The sequence below is a fragment of the Phascolarctos cinereus genome, unplaced genomic scaffold, assembly GCF_003287225.1.
Source record: "Phascolarctos cinereus isolate Bilbo 61053 unplaced genomic scaffold, phaCin_HiC Scaffold_726;HRSCAF=1367, whole genome shotgun sequence".
Lineage (NCBI taxonomy): Eukaryota > Metazoa > Chordata > Mammalia > Diprotodontia > Phascolarctidae > Phascolarctos > Phascolarctos cinereus.
Genome location: NW_027556098.1, coordinates 33,370,884 through 33,386,811, shown reverse-complemented (window position 1 = coordinate 33,386,811; position 15,928 = coordinate 33,370,884). Strand labels below are relative to the sequence as shown.

Genomic DNA, 15,928 nt, shown 5'->3' with positions numbered 1-15,928 from the left:
AGGCCAGATTTGAACTCAGGTCCTCCTAACTCCAGAGCAGGTGCTCTATCTGCTATGCTACCTAGCTGCTCCCAGAGGTGAGACTTGAACCTAGATCTTCTGACTCTAAATCTATCCCTGTTTCTACTACACTACAACCCTAATTCCATTTATTTCTGGTAGAATTGGATGCCGTGTATGACTGAATAACTCATCACTGGGAATATTCAAGATCTTCCAAGATATTGTATGTTAAATACCCAGTCAACAGAGCCCAACCTTCCTAAGAACTCTGCCTCCTGGAATTTAAATTTGGCATAATTAGATAAAAATCCTTTCCATTTGAACTCACGATTGGCTTGTAAGAGGGGGTGGTTTCAAAAGAAAACAAAACCAAACATGGCAAGACCTGTATGAACCGATGCAAAGGGAAGTGAGAAGAACTGAGAGATCATTGTGCATAGCAACAGCCATGTTGTAATGATGGTCAATGTGAAAGACTTGGCTACTCTGGTCAATACAGTGATCCAAGATAATTTTGAATGACTCATAATGAAAAAATGCTATTCATCTCTAGAAAGAGAACTGATGAACTTGAGAGTGCAAATTGAACTATAATTTTCTCGCTTTATTATTTTTTTGCTTTTATTTTTGTGATATAGCCAATATGGAAATACGTTTTGCATGACTTCACATGTAAAATTAATCGATATCATTCTTCTTGACTTTTCAGTGGGTGGGGAAAGGGTGGGAGGGAGGGAGAAAATTTGTAACTCAAAATTTAAAAAATGTTAAAAATAAAAAATAATTTTTAAAAGAATAAAAAAAGAAAAGAAAAGAATGAGAGATGACAACAGATGACAACCAAAATATTGCTCTTATATCCACAAAGTATTAAAAAAGAATCTGAACATTAAGTAAAAAAGAGAAAAAAGAAAAAAAAAGATCCATTTCTTTTTTTTTTTCTTTTTGGTAAGGCAATTGAAGTTAAGTGACTTGCCCAAGGTCACACAGCTAGTGTCAAGTGTCTGAGACCAGATTTGAACTCAGGTCCTCCTGACCCCAGGGCCAGTGCTCTATCTACTGCCTCACCTAACTGCCCCAATGGATCCATTTCTGTCCTCCTTTTCCTACAACTTAAGGAATGTGATGTCAAAAATTAGAAGGCAAGAGATGATTCCGTAACTCCTGAGTCAGAATAAGGTCTGGAGAAGCAGTAAGAGCTATGGCCTAGGAATTAGGAGGCCTAGATTCTAGCATGGCCTTTGCCACCCACTAGCCAAGTAAACTTGATGGGTTACAACTTCTCTGAGAATCTGTTTCTTTAACTACAAAGTGAATTGTTTTTTAAAATAATTGAGACTTAAAAGTTTCCTTCAAGTCTGTTTTTCCTCTTTTAAGAGCTAGGAATTCTTTGTACGTTTAAGACCTTGGCATAGTTCCTACCTTTTTTTTCCCCCACTTCATATTTGTGGTAGTTCTCAATTTGAAAAAAAAACCCAAGCAAACTGGGTTAGATGGTTTAGTTTTCTTGAAATGTGTATTTTTAAAAAAAAAGATTAATGGTCTACATAGACATATGAAAACCCTCGTAGCATTAAAGCTTAATATTAATTTTGAAATAGCTCTTTTAAAGACCTTCTTAGAATGCTGACAGAATAAATATTTGACACTTTTGGTGATACATTTTACAGATGAGGAAAGTCAAACTCAGAATGGTTAAGTGACTTGCCCAGGGTCACACTGCTGGTAAGATGGAATGTGAACCAAGTCTTCCTTCCTCCAAGTCTAGCACTCCATGCTGTTGTTCCCTAAGGCATAATAGATATTTGAGATTAATTTTTTTCAGCCATGAAATCCAGGTCAAAATCTGATTAACTCTTCCAAGTTAAATATAATTTCTGATTATCCATTGAAGCTTGTGCTTTCATAAGTCTAAGAAAAAGCACTAGGGGGAAGGAAATAAGCATTTATATAGCATTTAATATGTGCCAAGCACTTTTTTTTTTAAAGTATCTCATTTGAGTTTCACAACAACCCTGAGGGGGTTGCTCTTATTATCCTACTTAAGAAAATTGAGTCAAACACAGTTTAAGTGACTTGGTGTATGGGTTGTTTAGGAAGACTAGTACCTCTGATGTAAGGGCTTTCTGAGCCTTTTTCAGGTCTGCTCATCTGCCTTTGGTGTCCATCTGATTCACCCAACTCTCACCTGTGTGGCCAAGAAGTTGTAGCATGCACAGCGGCCGTACCCTGGCAAATGGGCTAAAGCAGGTTGAGAGTAACCATGTCTGCCCCAAGTATGTGAAGACTTTTCCTGGAGGAATGGATGAATGAGAACAATTTGTTCCAACAGCCACGATGACGGCCGAAGCAGGCGCTATGAAATGAGTAGAGCTTGGTCAGGCCTCGAAGAGGCCAAGGTCATCCACTGCATCCCAGGCCACTGGTGGTCATTCTGACCTTCGTCCTACCACTGGATGATGATTCTGGAGGAGAGAGTGAGGCTGACAACTTTGTGCAACTCTGTCTCACTGAAATCCAATTCATGCACAAGTCAAGACATCACCCCCATGATGTCATTGGTCCTTTTTGAAAATGAAGGACAAGGGGCAGCTAGGTGGTGCAGTGGTTAGAGCACCAGCCCTGGATTCAGGGGGACCATTAGTTCAAATCCAGCCTCAGATACGTAACACTTACTAGCTGTGTGACCCTGGGCAAGTCATGTAACCCCGATTACCTAGCAGGAAAAAAAAGGACAAACAAGTGACTTGCCCAGGATCACACAGCTAGTAGGCATCTGAGGCCAGATGTGAACTCAGATCTTCCTGACTTCAGGCCCAGCCCTCCAACCACTGTGCTGCGTGAGAAGAGTGATCATTTGTAAAACATAAAGGTTAGATTAGATTGTCCTTAACTTGAGAATTCTGTGATATTAAATCAAGAAATTAGCTATATTTATCACTTACGTACACAGAAAAATTACAGGTATCAAAAACGGTTACATTCGTATGCACCCTTGAAGCGAATTATTCTTATTTAGGACAGAGTAAAAGACATCATTGATTGACATCATGGGGGTCGTTGTCTAAACTGTGACAGAAGAAAAAAAATTTTTAAGAAGAAAAAATAATAATTCACCCCAATTTGTGTTTTTCTTAAAAATACAGATTATGTATCTTCAATAGGGAAAACTGTGGCTTCCCGCTATGCAAATGGTCTATTTCGTCAATTCTGTAAAGCAGAAGATGGCACAGTTTACAGGGTAAATGAGTCTGTCAAATTGTATTGTTTAACATTAAGCGATGATAGGTCTGGGGAATGGGATGTTGAGGTAGGATATAGATGAATAAGCACAGAAGCCAAACTGAGGTTTTTTTTCAAAGATTTTCTTTGAATAGTTTAATACCTTTATGGCTGATAGAGTGATTAATAATGTTTTTCATTTCTCACATGAAAATTATTGCTGTTCAGTCATTTCAGTTGTGTCTGACTCTCTGTGACCTCATTTGGGGTTTTGTTGGCAAAGATACTGGAGCGGTTTGCCATTTCCTTCTCCAGCTCATTTTAGGTGGGGCAAACTGGGTTACGTGACTTACCCAGGGTCACACAGCTAGTAAGTGTCTGAGGCAGGATTCAGACTTGGTGCTCTGCCGACTCTTAAGTACTGTGCTTTTTATACAACATCATGCTTCCTCTAATTTAGCGAGTAACGTCCCCAGTATTCCCATAGCCAGGGAGACTCTAAGCATGTTGAATAGGAAGTGCATCTTTGGTTTTTTTTTTTTTTTTGTTCAGTGTTGTCTGACTCTTTGTGATCCCATTTGGGGTTTTCTTGGCAAAGATACTGAATTGGTCTCACATTTCCTTCTCCTCATTTTACAGAAGAGGAAACTGAGGCAAACAGGGTTAAGTGACTTGTCCAGGGTCACAGAGCTAGTAAGTATCTGAGGTCGGATTTAAACTTAAGGCTTCCTGATTCCAGGCCCAGTACTTTATCTACTGCACCACATGAAGATGCAATTGGCCTATTAGAGAACTATGAGTAAAGAATTTGACCAAAGGCTCAAATCCTTGAGTATCAACATTAACTTTACCTTGAAAAAGATTGTAAAACAGGAATATAGGCCTTAACTGAAAGCCAGGGCAGGCAGATCTTGCTGGTGAAGAGTAAGGCTTCCAGTCAAGGAAGGAACAAGAGTATATCATAAACCTACTATGAGCCAGGTTATTATTTTTTTTTTATCATTTCCCTGGAGTAATTTAGGACAGCTGGGGGTGTTCCTATATTTAAATGTCTTATAATTTAGTTAAAAGAAAGTACTGGATTTATTTTTTCTACATTGAGGGCATTGCACAGAATTCCCTCCTCTCTCTTTGCCCCCTGCCACCAACCAGAATCATAACATTTAGAGCCAGAAGCCTAATTCTGTCATACTGTAGATGAGGAAACCGAGGCTTAATTAACTTGCTCCAGGTCACTCAGGTAACAAATGTCAGAGTCAGAATGTGAACCCAGATCTTTTTGACTCTTGTGGTACAGTGGAGAGAGAGCTCCAGGCATGGAATCAGAGGACCTGAGTTTGAAATCTGGTTCTGCCACTTACCACCTATATGACTTTGAAACTTATATAGTCCTTAGGGCCTCAGTTTCCTCATCTATAAAACAAAGAGATTGGATTAGATGAACTTTGAAGGCCCTTACAAATTTAAGGCTGTGATGTGATAGCACTTTCCTCTGACCACATTGCTTCTCTTTGTCTCTACCAAAAAAAAAAAAAAAGATACTGGGGCATAAAAATATCTATTTAAAAATAGGTACTTGACACCCGGTATAATTCAGTTTCCTAAGATACTGCACAATTGTATCTGATCTCAGTTCTGTACATAATAGTGGTCTTTATGTTCACATATATAGATATCTATCAACTATATGCTATAGCACAAACATCCCTGGATTTGCAGATAGAAGACCTAAGTTTGAATTCTGATTATTTAGTACATATGTGACCCTGGGCAAATTGTTTCACCTTGTTAGACCTCAGTTTCCCCAATCATAAAATGAAGGGGATGGATTAAAATTCTCTAAGGTCCCTTTTAGCTCTAAATGCTACGATTCAGTTGAATTAAATTTTACTCAACAGCCATTTGTTAATTTTAGAGCACGGCAATATGCTAGGCTAGCAAAGGCAAAAGTGAAAAATATCCTTTGCTCTCAAGAATGTTACATTTGATGAGAGGATAAAACATGGACGCAAATTAGTGAATGCAAAGTCATCTCAGGGGTCGGGGTGCAGATGGCCCTCATAATTGTGTGTGGGGTGGGAGAGGATCAGGAAAGGCCTCCCATGAGAGGTGGTACTAAGTAGAATCTTGAGAGTAGCCAGGGATTTCAAGAGGCAAAGGAAAGGAGGGAGAATACGCTAGGTAAGGGAAACAGCCTGGGCAAAGGCATGGAGGTGGAGAATAGAATGTTATATACCAGAAATGGCAAGCAGGTCAGTCTGGCTGGAATGTAGGAGTGAATGAGACGTTGAAATGTGAGATCAGTCCAGAAGGGTGCATTGGAATCAGATTGTGATGAGTTTTAACTGAGAAGCAAAGTGTCATTTCCTCCTTTTCAGGGGAAAGGAAAAGAAATAATTTCTTGGGGGCAGTTAGGTGGCACAGTGGATAGAGCACTGGCCCTGTAGTCAGGAGGACCTGAGTTCAAATCTGGCCTCAGACACATAACACTTACTAGCTGTGTGACCCTGGGCAAGTCACTTAACCCCAATTGCCTCACCAAAAAAAAAAAAAGGAAAAAAAAGAAATAATTTCTTACTGTTTGCAGCTGCAGTCCTTGCAAATTCCAAATATATACAGGTTTACATATTGTCTAGAGGCAATAAAGGGCTCCTGATCCTAGTTAGTTATAGCTACTGTGAAGGATACATGATGTCATAACCGTAAAAAAAAATCGAAAAACTTTATCATGGTGAAACTTTATCTGGAAACATGGAAGATTGGAGAGAAAGACTAAAGCTCTCCTGGCTATGAGTGCTGAGTAGCTATGGCACCATGGCTAAAAAATCTGGGAAGAAATATTTGTGGATTTCAGAACGTTCAGAACATTTGGTTACATGTTTAGGAGCATTTTGTATGAGAATCTCACAATCTGCTTTACGAGGGTCTCTCCTCTTTTCCACTGAATATTTTGAGAGTGGTCAAGTGTTCTTATCTAAAGATAACTCTAGAATCATGTATACAAACAAATCTTACAAAAGCATTTTTAAAAGGTGCACAAAAATACTGAATATAAACAAACTAGCTTTCTCCTTGTAGGCTGAATTATGACCTCAGTGGACCTTTTCAAGAATTTTCCAGTTGAAAAATTGGGAAGGAATGGATTATTATCAGCCTTGGCTGACATCTCTTTTCATAAATTAATTAGACCTGAGAGACTAGACAAGTGGAATTGCCCATATTTAATTCTCTCCTATAGATGCCAATACTTTATTTACTTTAAAAATTCCCTATGAAAAATGGAAACATTTTGGGATTACATGAGATTTTTAGAGCATTATTTGTCCAGATCTCAGCTCTCACCCTGTAATATTTGGCAGACATTTCATTTTTCTAAGCCTCAGTTTCCTGATCTGTAAGACTAGCTATTCCAAACCTTTATAAAGTGATCTATAAACATGAATTCTTCTTATTTATTGTTTGACTTAGTTGAGGCTCTTCCACAGATAGGGACAATGGGATGATAACTCCTGTCTACTAATCGTAAGATTCCAGAATTTATCTTGTTAATGGTATCTCTTTGTGGTTTTTTTTTGTGTGTGTGTGTAAAGCTAATAGCAAAAACTGAGTTTATCTGTCCATTTGTGAAGCATTTAAATGATACTGCAAAATGCCTCCAAAAGAGGATGAGTTGGTTGACCAGTGGAAGCCGGCAAATTTTTGGCATGATCTTGGACAAATGTATCACCATCGTGCTAGATTTTGGTTCTCTGGGTGATGAGGAATTTAGCCTTTGCCAAGATGCTCTCATAATGGTCATTGTGGAACAGGTGGCTCGTCTGAAGAGATTTAACCTCATACAGTAAGTTGATTCCATTTTCACTAACAAATAATCTGGAGATAGAATTCACACATGCATTTTAGTGAAGATATCTAATAAGTTAATAATAATAATAATAATAATAATAATAATAATGAATAACAATAACAGCAACAATAGCAAATGCTTGCCAAATTAAACTGAATTGAATATATGGGCCAAGTAAAAGGCAATGGAGAGATAGATGGTGAGTGAGTAGTCTGCCAACAGAGAGCTAATGGAAAATGATACTGGAGAATGAAAGATGCATAAGGTAGAAATATGAAAAAAAAAAGATATAGGCTGATCACATAAGAAGAATAAAAGATAACAACTATAGAGCTTCCATATTCTATTAGTATCCACACTGTACCAAGAGATGTAGAGGAAAGCCCTCAACATATTGAGTGGACCTCTTGTGAAAGACTGATGGTCAGACATGGACAAGAGTTGCATGAAAGTTTGAATGGGTTGCAGTCAGCACCACTGGAAAAGTTACCCACAATAATGAGCTATTAGAGTATTGAAGGACTTAATTAGGATCACAGAATCTCAGAGTTAGAAGGGACCTTATCACCTCCTCTTTTCTCACTCATCTCTGCTTTTCTCTCTTCCATGACTTTTTCCCATCCATATACACACATATTCAAGTTTCCTTCATCCTAAAAAACAAAAACAAAACAAAACAAAACCCTTTTTCCTGAACTTTTCTAATACACCCAGCAACGTGCTCATCTCTTTTCTCTTGTTAACTAACAAATTTATTGAAAAATTAGTGTGAGCTAATATGCCTTTAGTGGAGCTGTGGGTTAATCCAATCATTCTGGAAAGCAATTTGGAACTATAGCTAGTCACTAAACTGTATATACCCTTTGACCCAATAATATATCTACTAGGCATATTGTCCAAAGAAGTAAAAGACAGAGGGAAATTGCCTATGCGTACAAAAATGTGTATAGCAATACTTTGTATTACAGCAAAGATCTGGAAACCCATTAATTAGGGAAATAGCTGTACAATTTGTGATATATGTATATCATATGTAATGTAAGACTATTGCCTAATAAGAACTTCTTTCCTTCCTTCCTTCTTTTCCTTCCTCAAAAAGAGGTAAAAGATGGTGAAAGCACTTTGAGCTGTATTTCTTAGTATCCTGCTGGTCCACAAAGCTGATTGAATGACTGCTAAACCACCCTCCAATGTGATTTTCCTCCCCCAGAGCTGCTCAGATGATGGCCAAGTGGCAATGTGAATCTGTCTTTCCCAGTGAGGATTTCATAAACTCTGCTATTAGGTGGATTAAGAAACTGGTGTGCAAGTCTCCTGTGGCTCATAATAGTGCCATCAATGCTCTGCATGAAGCTCAAAGAGATAACTCAGTAAGTGTGTATGCATGGCTGGCCCTCAAACAAATTATGAAACAGGGAGAGCTTTTCTTTAGAGCCTCGCTGGATGATACCTTCATGTTGCTGCAGATGGTCTAAGATCCCTGCCTTCAATCATAAACCTAATCCTCTGGCCTTTTTCCTTCTTTGATATCTTTATGAAATTTTTCCCCATTTCCATCCTATTCCTCGCTTTAGGACCTCTACTTTCTGAGATGATATCTAACCCATGAGATACGGTAATCCATGTTTTATATCTTAATCCATAGTGTTCATAGTATCAGAGATTTAGAGCTAAAGGAGCTTTAGAGGCAACTGAGTCCATAAGTCTCATTTTACAGATGAGGGAATTGAGGCATGAGAAGTTACATGACTGTCCCAAGGTCACCTAGCTAGTGTCTGAGGCAGTTTTTGAAACCAGGTTTTTCTAACTCCAAGTCCAGTGCCTTATTCTCTAGCCCATACTGCCTCTCCAATGGATAGTTGTGTATGTTGAAGCTCACTCTGTACCTACCCGCCTTCCCAGCTTGTACTTGCAGGTTGAGTCTCCACAGGGCTATCTAATGTAATTTGTATAGCTCTTGGGTAAAATCACTCTTTGATCTTTGTGAGCCTTAGTTTCCTCATCTGTAAAATGGACGTGGTGCTTTTACTGCTTACTGGTTATTGTGAGGAAAGTGTTTTGTTAAACCTTAAGGCAGCACATAAATGTGTTGTTATTAATAATGCATATTTTAAAAGTAGTAAATTATGCTTCTATCCTATGTCTTCTAAATCCAAGGTAAATTTGGACTAATATGATTTCATGGGTCATTGGATAAATGTGTGTATGCTCATCTGTAGGCACCCACATTTTCTTTCTGAGATTCTCAAATTATTTGTCCCAGCACCTGCTCATTTTGTGATCCCCAACATATGTGGCAGCCCTTTCCTTTTTGCTTTAATTTATTTGATTTTTTGAGTTTCCTTTTACTATCATAAATTTCTGGCATAAGAGATAGAGGCAAGTATGGGAATTTGGTGAGAATGCACAAAGAAGAGGTGGGGGCAACCACAATAGTGACAAATTTAGAGGCAATATCATGATACTAGCAAATGTGGATGATTCACAGAGAAGGTTCCTGCCTATCTCAGATATAGGCGTGGCTCTCAAGGAAGACCAAATGATCCATTGAAGCGCAACATCTTTATCTAAGCCTCCTCGATTTAGTTGGAATCAAAATAAGAGTTGTAGGAAGGAATAATGGAATGCTCTGAGAGTTTGTGGGTTGTTTTTTTTAAATTTCCATCCAAGAGATCACATTTCTTTAGTCCTCTCCCTCCTTACCCCAATCCTGAGCAAATTGCAAAGTTACTAATGGAACTAAAATATCATTTGCATCGATAAAGTTTATTTGCATCTGGATTTTTTTTAAAAACAGAAATATTTATATCTTTTATTTTTACATCATCTATTATTAAATATATCCCTTCCTCATTTCCTTCCCAGAGAGTCTTATAATAAAGAATTAAAAAGTGATTAAAAATGTTTTACGAAACTAACCACTATAGAAAAAGTCAGATGTTGCATCCAGTGCTCCATACACACAGGTCCTCATTTCTTCAAAAGAGCAGGTCGTGTTTTGTTTTGTTTCTTCTTTTTTGTAGTTCCTCCTATTGGTTCTAATTCTTCTTTACAACATGACTAATGTGAAAATACATTTCATAGGAATGTATATGTAGAGCTTCTATCAGATTGTGTGCTGTCTTGGAGAGGGGGAGAAAATTTAAAACTCAAAAGCTTATGGAAGTGATTGTTGAAAACTAAAAATAAATAATTCAAAATCTTAAAAAACAAATTAATTAATTAAACTTTTAAAAAGTTAATGTCAAAATAAATAAATTAATAGATAAAAATTAATAGATAAAAATAAAAAAAGAGCAGGTTGTGAGTAGGATAATGTCTTCGCATATTTCTTATTTGGGGTCAGGCTTAATTGTTATAATTTTTCAGAATTCAGTTCCAGGTTTCTCTGGGTTCATCATATTCATCATTCTTTTTTTCAGCCAGAGACAGGGTTTATTAAAGATCCACCATATTGGGCAGACTGTTAAGGAATCTGAACATTTGTGAGCTGTTGGCTAGATTCTTAAGGAATCTGAGCCTTATTCATCATTTCTGACAGTGAACTGATATTTTATTATGTTCCTCGTACTTAGATTTATTGAACTATTTCCCAGTTGATGGACATCTTCTTTGCTGCCGTAAATATTTAGTTATATGTGAGGCTTTTCTTTTTCTTATTGATTTCTTTGGAGTATGTGCCTAGCAGTGGAATCTCTGGGTCAAAGAGTAATTATTTTTATATAATTTGCATAATAAAAGACAGCTAGTTGGCACAGCTGAGAGAGCACTGGACTGGAGTCAGGAAGACCTGAGTTCAGACCCTGCCTCAGGTGTTTACTAAGCTGTGTGACTCCTGGCCAATCACTTAACTTCTTTCTTCCTTAGTTTCTACATTTCTAACCTACCTGCCAGGGTTTTTGTGAGGATAAAATGACACAATATTTGTAAAGCACTTTGCTAACCTTAAGTTGCTATACAAATACTGTTATTATTAATAATTTCAAATTTCTTCCCAGAGTGGTTGAGCCAATTTATGGTTTCTCCAATAATGCCATTATTGTGACTATCTTTCCATAATCTCTCATTGATCATTCTTATTTATTGTCATCTTTGCCAATTTGCCGAGCATGATGTAGAACTTTGGGAATTGTTCTGACTTCATTTTTCTTTTTATTGGTGATTTGGAATATTCTTTCACATGGGTATTAGTAGTTTGCATTGGTCTTTTGGAAACTGTTTTTCATATTTTGTGAACATTTGTTTATTGGGGAATGGCTTTTTGTCCTCTGTAGTTTTATTAGTTGTCTCTATTTTAGATATCAGAACCTTATTGATTTTTTGTTTTAATTAACAGAAATCCAAATCTCTCACAGAGTGGGGCTAATCTATAAATGTTGGTAATGTAAAAACAAAGCTCATCAATAACCTTTAAAATACACAAAAATAAAGGGATATGGAAGTGGGAAAAAAAGGGATATTTAAAAAAAACCTCATCAAAATATCTGATGCAAAGATTTTCTTCCCATATGAATGTTTCTCTTCTTATCCTAGTTACGTTAATTTTATTCATTCAGAAGCTTTTAAATTTCATAGAATTGAAATAATTGATTTTATTTTTTATGATTACCTATATCCCTTGTTTTCCCTAGCCATGGCTATGAAGAGAACATAATCAACTTTTCTTATCATTTTTATAGCATGATCTTTAATATTCAGGACATATAACCATTTTTAATTTTTTTGTGGTATGTGGCTTAAGACACTGATCTAAACCTAATTTCTGCTAGACTGTTTTCCATTTTTTCCTAGTAATTCTTATCAAACATGGAATTGTTTCCTAGGTAATTTATATTATTAAACATTGGGCTATTGAGTTTAATTATTTCTGATTCTTCCTTGTCTAATTTGTTTCAGTGATAGACTTTTCTCTTTTTCATTCAGTACCAAATAGTTTTTCTGATTACTGTATTGTAAGTTGGGGTTTGAAAGGGCTATTATCCCATAATTGCTACCTTTTCATTATTTCTCTTTATTGCTTAGACACATTGTTCCTTCAAATTAATTTTATTGCTTATATTGTATAGCAATGTAAAACATTTCTTTGACAGTTTTTTTAATAGACTAAATCTGTAAATTAATTTTGGTACAATTATCATTTTTATTATATTGACATAGCTCAGCTATGTGTACTGAATTTCCCACCAATTACAGAAATTGTTCTTTGCTTCTTTAATGAGTATTTTGTGATTACACCTAAACAGTTATTGAGTGTGCTTTTGCAGATTGATGCACAGGTATTTTATGCATTTTGTGCATTGAACAATGGAGAATTTTTATATATAAAATCTGATTAGACCTATTGCTAATTTCTTTGAGGATAAAATCCTCCAATTTGTAGGAACCAAGATAGTTAAAAAGATTCAATACTGTCTTAGGTCCTGAGAACTGATGAGCAATTTTAACTTGAAATTATATGCTCTACCTGGATAGAGGGATGAATGTGTTTGGGTTTTCACGATAGTCACCAGCCTCTGTGAGAGAAATGGAGTAGTTAAGTCTCCAGCAACGAAGACTGAATTAGGAGCAGTAACTGAGAGTGTTTCTGTAAGAATAGACTGATTGGTACTGTCTGTGTTCTTTATGTCATTACAACTAATAATGATTCTTGAACCTTAGTGAACACTCTTAACAAGTGAACAAGTTAAGAGAATAATCTGTGAAACAGCATGAAGTGCCTTGATTTGAGGTGGTCCAGAAACGTGAGACAATAATGGCATACATACACATACACACATATACATACATATGTGCATATATTTGTGTACATATCTATCTATCTATCTATCTATCTATCATCTATCTTAGAGGAGTTGTGATTCAAATTCAAATTCCATTATGCTGTGCATAGAGTACTAAACTTTCAGTCAAGAAGATTTGGATTCAAATCTGTCTTTGATACTTACTATGTGACCATGGCCAAGGCACTTAGCCTTTCTCATTCTTAAACAACTCTCTTGAACTTTTTTTAAACTAAGCTACAGATGGGTAACTTAGGTAGGAGCTGACATGGGAACCTTCCACCTGAGTAAATTAGGTGTTAGGTGATGAGCATAGGATTAAAAAATTATTTGACCATTGGCCTGAAGGAGCTGACATTTTACTGGTTGGGGATGAGGTGGGGTGGGGACATGCACATCGATAAGTAAGTATGATAAAGTATAGGGAGTAGAGTAAGTGCAGAGAAGAGGTTCAGTTAAAGTACTCCAGGAAAATTCAAGGTGGGAGAGAACAGCTTCATTTGGGGCACCAGGAAAGACTACATGGTGAAGGTGGCACCCAAAGTGGGTCATAAAGGAAAATGAGGAAATCTCTTCTAAGCATGAGGAACACTTTATGGGATTGCATGGAGGAAGGCAATAGCATATCAAATTCATAGAAGAGCTGGCAGTACAGTTTGGTTGAAATGTGGAGTGTGTGAGCAGGAGCATAATGTGAAGAGACTACAGATACAAAGTAAATGCAAGGCGATCTGATGAGGGAGGGCATCAGCAGTTGGGGGATCATAAAAAGCTTTTTGTAAAAGATGCCTCTTGAGTTTAGTCTTTAAAGGAAATGGTGAATTCTCTAAAGAAAAGGTAAGGAGAGAGTGCATTCCAGGCATGGGGGAAGGCTGGTGTAAAAGGCATATAAAATGGGACATGAACAGCTGAGTTTGAGGAACAGCAAGTCTAGTTTGGACCACTGAGTACAGGAAGGGGAAGTAATATAAAGTGAGACTGGAAAGGCAAATTTGGGCACGATTGAAAAGGGCTTTAAATGTCAAAGAGCAGAGTTTATATTTGATCCTAGAGGCAACAGGGAGATGCTGAAGTTTTGTTTGTCCATCTAGTAACAAATGTATTTATTGCTTACAGGTTTTCAATGGAATTTAAATTAGATGAGTTCCTAGGCAATTTATTTCCATCTCTTTTATTTATTTTTAAAGAAATATTTTTATTTAATTTATTAACTATTTCCCAATTACATGTGTTTTTTATTGTTTTAAAATTTTTTATTTGTTTTTAGTTTTCAACATTCACTTCTATAAGATTTTGAGTTCTGAATTTTCTCCCCCTCTGTACCCTTCCTCTTCCCCAAGATGGCATGCAATCTGATATAGGCTATACACATACATTCATATTAAACATACTTCCACATTAGTCATGTTGTAAAGAAGAATCAGAACCAAAGGGAAAAACCATGAGAAAGAAGAAACAAAAACAAACAAAAAAGAGAGAAAATAGTATGCTTTGATCTGCATTCAGACTCTATAGTTCTTTCTCTGGATGAGAATAACATTGAAGTTTTTTGAGTAAGAAAGTGGCATGGTTAGACCTATGCTTGAGGAAAATCACTTTGGCAGATGTATGGAAGATGGTTTGGAATGGGGAGAAATTTGAGGTAGAGAAATTAGTTAGAAAGACATTGTAATAGTTTGGATTAAAGGTACTCATGGCCTGAACTTAGGTGTGAGGCGAGAAATAGGATAGATGTGAGAGTTATGAAGGTCAAACAATAAGACTTAGAAAATGACTGGGGAGAAGAACAAGGAGTTTAGAATAATTCTAAAATTATGAACCTGGGAAACTAGAAGAACAGTGGGGCTCTTTACAGAAATATAGAATTTTGGAAGAAAAGTGAGTTTTTAATTTTTTTATTTAATTTTTATTTTTAAAATTTTATTAATTTATTTTGATTTATCAACAATCACTTCCGTATGCTTTTGAGTTTACAATTTTTCTTCCCCTTCCTCCCCCCACCCTCCCCAAGACAGTGCACAATCTGATATAGGCTTTACATTTACATTCCTATTAAACATATTTTCACATTAGTGAAGTTGTAAGTGAAAATTAAAAATAAATAGGAGGAACCATCAGAACAAGGAAACAAAACTCAAGAGAAGGTAAAAATAAGTGAGAGCAATTTGACTTCCATAGTTCTTTCTTTGGATGTGGACAGCATTTTCCATCCCGAGGCCTCTGGAGATGTCCTAGATCCTAGTAATGCTGAGAAAGGTTCAGTTTAACAATACTAGTCATCGCATAATGTGGCTGTCATTGTGTACAAAGTCCTCCTGGTTCTGCTCACTTCACTCAGCATCAGACCATATAAGTCTTTCCAGGTTTTTCTGAAGTCAACCTGTTCATCATTTCTTATAGCACAATAGCATTCCATTACATTCATATACCACAACTTGTTCAGCCATTCTCAATTGATGGGCATCCTCTCAATTTCCAATTCTTTGCCACCACAAAAAGAGCTGCTATGAATAATTTTGTACATGTGGGTCCTTTTCCCATTTGTTTGATCTCTTTGGGATATAGCCCTAGAAGTGCTATTGCTGGATCAAAGGGTATGCACATTTTTGTAGCCCTTTGGGCATAGTTCCAAATTGTTCTCCAAAATGGTTGGATCATTTCACAACTCCATCAACAATGTATTAGTCTTCCAGTTTTCCCACATCTTCTACAACATTTATCATTCTCCTGTTTTGTCATGTTGGCCAATCTGATAGGTGTGATATGGTACCTCAGAGTTGTTTTGATTTGTATTTCTCTAATCAATAATGATTCAGAGCATTTTTTCATATGACTAAAGATGGCTTTAATTTAGAAGTGAATTTTTAAAATTTAATTTAAAATTTTTTATTTAAAAATTATTTTTCATTTACACATAAAGACAATTTTTAATGTTCAGTTAAAAATTTCTTTTGTTACAAATTTTTCTCTTCCCCTCCCTCCTCTTGTCTCTCCTTCTCTCTTCTCCCTCCCTAAAAGAGTAAGCGATTTTATATAGGTTACATATGTGTAATCATATAAAACATTTCCAAATTAG

At 36.4% G+C, this 15,928-nt stretch overlaps 1 protein-coding gene across 1 annotated transcript in view; it reads left to right on the top strand.

The window, feature by feature from the left end:
- Positions 1-15,928, top strand: part of VWA3B (von Willebrand factor A domain containing 3B) — a 200,534-nt gene that overhangs the window by 7,596 nt on the left and 177,010 nt on the right. The window contains 3 exon segments of the mRNA XM_078146122.1: positions 3,150-3,244; positions 6,816-7,066; positions 8,283-8,442. Of these exon segments, the coding sequence (XP_078002248.1) occupies positions 3,150-3,244; positions 6,816-7,066; positions 8,283-8,442 (506 nt within the window).